A 7,836-nucleotide genomic window follows, 5' to 3' on the forward strand; every position below is an offset into this window, starting at 1 on the left:
ACAACACAGAAAGGTAGCAACCCAACATGAAAACAACATGGTAGCAATATATAAGGAAATCAGTCAATTTATATAAATTCATTAGGCCCTAATCTATGGATTTCATATGACTGGTCACAGATACCTTTAAAAAAAGGTAGGGGCGTGGATCAGAAAACCAGTCAGTATCTGGTGTGACCACCATTTGCCTCATGCAGCGTGACAAAGCTGCTTCGCATATAGTTGATTGTGGCCTGTGGAATGTTGTCCCACTCCTCTTCAATAGCTTTGTGAAGTTTCTAGATATTGGCGGGAACTGGAGCGCGCTGTCGTACACGTCGATCCAAAGCATCCCAAATCTGCTCAATGGGTGACATGTCTGGTGAGTATGCAGGCCATGGAAGCACTGGGACATTTTCAGCTTCCAGGAATTGAGTACAGATCCTTGCGACATGGGGCCGTGCATTATCATACTGAAACATAAGGTGATGGCGGCTGATGAATGGCACAACATTGGGCCTCAGGATCTGATCTCTGTGCATTCAAATTGCCATTGATAAAATACAATTGTGTTCGTTGTCCGTAGCTTATGCCTGCCTGCCTGCCTGCCCAAACCACAACCCCACCGCCTCCATGGGGCCCTCTGTTCACAACGTTGACATCAGCAAACCGCACGCCCAAACAACGCCATGCACGTTAATCCGTGAAGAGCACACTTCTCCAGCGTGCCAGCGGCCATCGAAGGTGAGCGTTTGCCCACTGAAGTCAGTTACGACGCCGAACTGCAGTCAAGTCAAGACCCTGGTGGGAATGACGAGCATGCAGATGAGCTTCCCTGAGACGGTTTCCGACAGTTTGTACAGAAATTCTTCGGATGTGCAAACCCACAGTTTCATCAGCTGTCCAAGTGGCTGGTCTCAGACGACCCTGCAGGTGAAGTAGCCGGATGTGGAGGTCCTGGGATGGCGTGGTTACATGTGGTCTGCGGCTGTGAGGCCGGTTGGATGTACTGACAAATTCTCTAAAATGACGTTGGAGGCAGCTTATGGTAGAGAAATAAACATTAAATTCTCTGGCAACAGCTCTGGTGGACATTCCCGCAGTCAGCATGGCAATTGCACTCTCAAAACTTGAGACATCTGTGGCATTGTGTTGTGTGACAACATTTTAGAGTGGCCTTTTATTGTCCCCAGCACAAGGTGCACCTGTGTAATGATTATGCTATTTAATCAGTTCTTGATATGCCACACCTGTCAGGTGGATGGATTATCTTGGGAGAAGAGAAATGCTTACTAATAGGGATGTAAACACATTTGTGCACAAAATCTTTTATTTCAGCTCATATATTTATATTATGTTCAGTGTACTTCCCCAGAGTCAGATGAACTCGTGGATACCAGTTTTATGTCTCTACGTGTAGTTTGAAGGAAGTTGCTAACTAGCGTTAGCAAAATTGAGTTTGAATACATTTTTATTTTTACAGGGACATTGCACATTAATCAACGTTTCAGTAAAAGTGCCGGTTTTAGCCAGCCGGGTAATTTTAAACTGCAGTCCCTGGGCAGGTTATTAAAAACAATTACAATAACAATACAGACAAACAATTAGCAGTGAGCACATGCAGAGCAACATAGAACAAGCAGACAGAGCAATAGCACAAAAAGCAACAAAACACAATACAGTGCCTTCGGAAAGTATTCAGACCCCTTTACCTTTTCCACATTTTGTTATGTTACAGCCTTATTCTAAAATTGATTTTAAAATATTATAATCAGCAATCTGCACACAATACCCCATAATGGAATGCGAAAAGAGGTTTGCAGAACATTTTGCAAATTTATTTAAAGTAAAAAAACAGAAATACCTTATTTACATTAGTATTCAGACCCTTTGCTATGAGACTCGAAATTGCGCTCATGTGCATCCTGTTTCCATTGATCATCCTTGAGATGTTTCTACAACTTGATTGGAGTCCACCTGTGGTAAATTCAATTGATTGGACATGATTTGGAAAGGCACACACCTGTCTATAGAAGGTCCCACAGTTGACAGTGCACATCAGAGCAAAAACCAAGCCACGAGGTCGAAGGAATTGTCCGTAGAGCTCCGAGACAGGATTGTGTTGAGGCACAGATCTGGGGAAGGGTACCAAAACATTTCTGCAGCATTGAAGGTCCCCAAGAACACAGTGGCCTCTATCATTCTTAAATGGAAGAAGTTTGGAACCACTCTTCCTAGAGCTGGCCGCCCGGCCAAACTGCGCAATTGGGAGAGAAGGGCCTTGGTCAGGTAGGTGACCAAGAACCCAATGGTCACTCTGACAGAGCTCTAGAGTTCCTCTGTGGAGATGGGAGAACCTTCCAGAAGGACAACCATCTCTGCAGCACTCCACCAATTAGTCCTTTATGGCAGAGTGGCCAGACGGAACCACTCCTCAGTAAAAGGCACATGACAGCCCGCTTGGAGTTTGCAAAAAGGCACCTAAAGACTCAGACCATGACAAGCAAAATTCTCTGGTCTGATGAAACCAGGATTGAACTCTTTGACCTGAATGCCAAGCATCACTTCTGGAGGAAACCTGGCACCATCCCTACGGTGAAGCATGGTGGTGGCAGCATCATGCTGTGGGGATGTTTTTCAGCGGCAGGGACTGGGAGACCAGTCAGGATCGAGGGAAAGATGAACGGAGCAAAGTAGAGAGAGATCCTTGATGAAAACCTGCTCCAGAGCGCCCAGGACCTCAGACTGGGGTGAAGGTTCACCTTCCAACAGGACAACGACCCTAAGCTCACAGCCAAGACAATGCAGGAGTGGCTTCGGGGACAAGTCTCTGAAAGTCCTTGAGTGGCCCAGCCAGAGCCCGGACTTGAACCCGATCAAACATCTCTGAAGAGACCTGAAAATAGCCGTGCAGCAACGCTCCCCAACCAACCTGACAGAACTTGAGAGGATCTGCAGAGAAGAATGGGAGAAACTCCCCAAATACAGGTGTGCCAAGCTTGTAGCGTCATACCCAAGAAGACTCGAGGCTGTAATCGCTGCCAAATGTAAAGGGTCTGAATACATTTACATTTAAGTCATTTAGCAGATGCTCTTATCCTGAGCGACTTACAAATTTGTGCATTCAACTTATGATAGACAGTGGGACAACCACCCAATTTTATATTTTATTGTTTGTTTTTTTGTTTTGTTTTTTAAATTGGTGGGTGGGGGAGAGGGGGGGGGGGGTAGAGGGATTACTTTTATACTATTCCAGGTATTCGTTAAAGAGGTAGGGTTTCAAGTGTCTCCGGATGGTGGTCAGTGACTCCGCTGTCCTGGCGTTGTGGGGGAGCTTGTTCCACCATTGGGGTGCCAGAGCAGCGAATAGTTTTGACTGAAATATATTTTGATTTAACACTTTTTTGGTTACTACATGATTTCATAGTTTTGATGTCTTCACTATTATTCTACAATGTAGAAAATAGTAAAAAATAAAGAAAAACCCTTGAATGAGTAGGTTTTCTAAAACTTTTGACTGGTAGTGTATATATATATATATATATATATATATATATATATATATATATATATATATATATAATGTTTTTTTATTCACATCCATAAAAAGTCCCCTACTTTTCAAAAGTAATGAAAATATATGTTATTGTTTGTTTAAGCCTATTAGACCATTTAAAAAACACATAGCAAAGGACAATTTCATGAATAGAACATTTATTTCCATTGTGTTCTATAAAACAAGTGAACAGGTATAGCTTATCCCAAATGATCAGACACCGCCTTACGATCACTCATGCAGCCCTTCTAAAAAAAAAGTCATCTCACTTCATTGCCTTTGAAAAGCCGCCTGTCCTTGAATGAACTCAGTGCAGCTTGATGCAAATCAATCTTAAAACAGTAACCTGCGTGTTTCGTCCTATCGATTAGACTGACAGGACCAACACCAACAGAACGTTGCACCATGCCGGAGGAAGGGCAGGGGGTGGAATGTCAGGAGGATAATGATCGAGCGGTCTGTTCTGAGACGCGGTGCTCGCGACCGCTGTCCATGGTGCTGAAGCAAGCCACTCCTTGTTGTGCTGAAACGGTCTGCACCGCGGCCGCTCTTTCCGGCCACTGGCCACTCACAGAATTGAGCGGAGTTAGAATATGAACAGCTGAGTGTTGTAATGTAAACTGTATGAAGTAATGACTGTGCCAAGTTAGACTACTCTGTCTCAGCCATATAATATTACTTTATAAGTAGCCTATCATTAATATTAGGACCATTGTTGAGTGTTTGGGAAATAATGATTAAGATACCGGCTCATCTCCCTCCAGCGGAGCAGATATTGCACCAGTGCTGGCACACACAAATGCTCTTGTTTTTGTGCTGTAGAGAGCACTCGTGGCAGTATAGCCACTCTGCATTGCGTCGAACCCCCCTACTCCCCCCCCCCCTCTCTCTCTCTCTCGCTCTCTCACCGCTTCCCTCTATCTTCTCCTCCACTCTCATTGCATGTGAAATACCTAAGAACAATATACTGAACATTATTAAGAAATTATTATATCTTCACATAATCGATTCCTCCCTCTGTGCCGGATCGAGGAGAATTGTTTTTATAGAATGCCCCTCATCTTGTCTACTCGTAACATGACATTTCTGCTGATGCGGTAATGTCTGGAAATGGCAAGGGTTCGCTTATTGCCCCTTAATGTATCCCCCTCCCTGAATTGCAGCATAATAATTTATCCTGCTCTATAAGCCATTCACACCGAAGTGCCCAACCGCACAAGCGGCTACAGGCTACAGAAGTTGCGGCTTACAGTTCGTTTTTCTCTCTTTTCCCATCTTCACGTTTCTCTGACTCCAGCGTGATTTTATATCGAATGTCAAGAGACGGGATCAAGATGTAGACCAATAAGACACTTAAGTTATCCGATACGAATAGCTCAGACAGTGATGTCTTTAGTGTTTTAGTCTATACCATGGCCTGCACAGCGGAAAGCTCCAATGTGTTGCGGTGGGGTGCGTTGTGAAGTGTTAATGTATTAACACATGCCAACAAAGCTACGGCAGTCCTGGCTGTCCTAGCCGTTGGATGACTGTGCTGAGTCGCGGACAAGACGCATTCCTTCAGGATTCCTTCAAGATCATCCTGAGGTAAGCCTTGAAACGTGTGCACTCTGTCTGTCTGTCATTTATAGGGGTCGGGGGAATCCTTCCAATGCTATTGTTATAATATTACTATTATTTAGTGACTGTGACAGTAAATTGGTATTGTTTTCTATGACTTTTAGTGCATTTAACGCTGAATTATTTGCGTGAGGCAGCCTATAGGCCTAGGCAAGTTTCAAACAGTGTAATGCGACAAAACATGCATAAAAATGTAATAAGATAACATTTATATATATATATATATATATTTGCTATATAGGCTATATATAACAATTACCCTGTCAATTATAATATGCATATTCGATTGCTTTATGTCTAGATTATCACCAATAAAACAATATAATTTGCCCCTTTAGACGCTGATAAATAGACAGGAAATATAGCCTAGAGGCTAAATAAATAAATAACTGGCAGAAATTGCTGAGCTAGCAAATATCTCTGCTGTTCCTTCAATCCATTATTTTCTTGTTTTTCTCTGACTGGGTAACAGAGGCAGCAGCAGCAGATGCAGCGGAGAGCAGCAATGGTCGAGTCAGCGAGAACAGCAGTGGAGCCGCACTGAGGCAAAGCAAGCTAGCCCCTTATCTGGGGACTAGGACAACACATAGGGGGAGAAGAAGAAGAGAAATTGAGAAGGAAATTGTATCAACCCAAAACCTGAATGCCGCCTGTTCAATCAGATTAACCGGATAACCGGAATTCCAAAAGTCCTTGGACCTACAAGATGACCGTAGTGGCAGGAGATAACATGGAAGAGACTGCAGCCGTACCGGGGCACCCGCAGGACACATACCCTCCCGACCATGAAGACCACGACTGCTGCGAGAGGGTGGTCATCAACATAGCGGGGATGCGGTTCGAGACGCAGCTCAAAACTCTCTCCCAGTTCCCCGAGACATTGCTAGGCAACCCCAAGAAGAGGATGCGCTACTTTGACCACCTGAGAAACGAGTATTTCTTTGACAGAAACCGTCCCAGTTTCGATGCCATCCTCTACTATTACCAGTCCGGGGGTAGGCTGAGAAGGCCCGTCAACGTCCCGTTGGATATGTTCTCGGAAGAGATAAAGTTTTATGAGTTGGGAGTGGATGCCATGGAGAAATTCCGTGAGGATGAGGGCTTCGTCAGGGAGGAAGAACGTCCTTTACCTGAGAAGGAGTTCCAGCGTCAGATCTGGCTGCTTTTTGAACACCCAGAGAGCTCGGGTCCAGCCAGAGGGATTGCTATAGTATCTGTAATGGTAATTCTGATTTCCATAGTCATATTTTGTTTAGAGACTTTACCCGATTTGAAAGAAGACCCTAGGGGTCGGTTTAAGACTGTAGGGAACCATACCTTTTACTACAAACCAAACATCCTAACCGACCCTTTCTTCATTATTGAAACTCTTTGCATTATCTGGTTCTCCTTTGAGTTGTTAGTGCGTTTTTTCGCGTGTCCAAGCAAGGCAGTCTTCTCCAAAAACATGATGAACATCATCGATATAGTGGCCATCATCCCTTACTTCATCACACTGGGCACGGAGCTGGCTGAGGACCCCGAAGACCAGGACGAGGGCATGGGGGAGCAGGCAACATCTCTGGCCATCCTCAGGGTAATCCGTCTGGTCAGAGTGTTTAGAATCTTTAAGCTGTCACGACACTCCAAAGGATTGCAGATCCTGGGACAGACCCTCAAGGCCAGTATGCGCGAGCTCGGATTGCTGATCTTCTTCCTTTTCATCGGAGTCATCCTCTTCTCCAGCGCGGTGTACTTCGCAGAGGCCGAGGAGAAAGGGTCGTACTTCGGCAGCATACCGGAAGCTTTCTGGTGGGCCGTGGTGTCTATGACAACTGTGGGCTATGGGGATATGGTGCCTGTCACTATAGGGGGCAAGATAGTGGGTTCCCTTTGCGCCATTGCTGGTGTGTTGACGATTGCACTTCCAGTGCCTGTCATTGTGTCCAACTTCAACTACTTCTACCATAGGGAGACCGAGGGAGAGGAGCAGGCTCAACTCTTAAACGTTAGTGAACCAAACATTAGTGAAAGCAACTCTAGTCGCCGCAGCTCGTCCGCTGTCAGCAAGTCAGAATACATGGAAATTGATGGAGACATTAATAATAGCATCGACAATTTTAGAGAGGCAAACCTCAGAACTGGCAATTGCACTCTAGCAAACCAAAACTGTGTAAATAAAAGCAAGCTGCTTACAGATGTGTAGAATCGAATGAGAAAACATGGGACTTAGATGATGCCGTCACACGTTGAGTACACCATCCGTTTTGAATGCTTCATTCGCCTCCTATAAGCGCTCTAGCATTACGACAACAACCATGCTCACCAATTTGAAAGGAATTATTTTAAAGGAAGAAAAAAAGAAAATTCAGCTGTTACTAGAGAATACGACATATAGAGTAATTACTTATTTTAAAATGATCCTTCAAATGCGTATATATATAAAATAAAATAAAATACATAAACTTCTATTTAACACGCATACGGGAAGCGCGACTAACCAACAGCACTTACGAGGACATATCTGTTTTTATCAGCCAAAGCCAGACGTGATAATTAAAACGTTATGCATCCATACAGATAACAACATTTCAGCAAGTGCACACTGCATCAAGGATAAAATGCATCAGAAAACACCATCTGCTGCAAAGAGAGTGCCAGCATCTGCAGCACCCAGTCAGTGGTCGGACCAACCGACACCT

General features: G+C 44.4%; 1 protein-coding gene across 1 annotated transcript; it reads left to right on the forward strand.

Annotated features, from left to right (window-relative positions):
• Window positions 1-5,861: 5,861 nt before the first annotated feature.
• LOC311137056 (potassium voltage-gated channel subfamily A member 1-like) lies at window positions 5,862-7,340 on the forward strand (the record flags this gene model as incomplete). The annotated part of the gene is made up of 1 exon (XM_084171379.1): window positions 5,862-7,340. One exon carries the CDS (start codon window positions 5,862-5,864, stop codon window positions 7,338-7,340), a length of 1,479 nt encoding a protein of 492 aa, XP_084027505.1.
• Window positions 7,341-7,836: the final 496 nt, after the last annotated feature.

Source organism: Coregonus lavaretus (assembly GCF_964263955.1).
Source record: "Coregonus lavaretus genome assembly, chromosome: 11".
Taxonomy (NCBI): Eukaryota; Metazoa; Chordata; class Actinopteri; order Salmoniformes; family Salmonidae; genus Coregonus; species Coregonus lavaretus.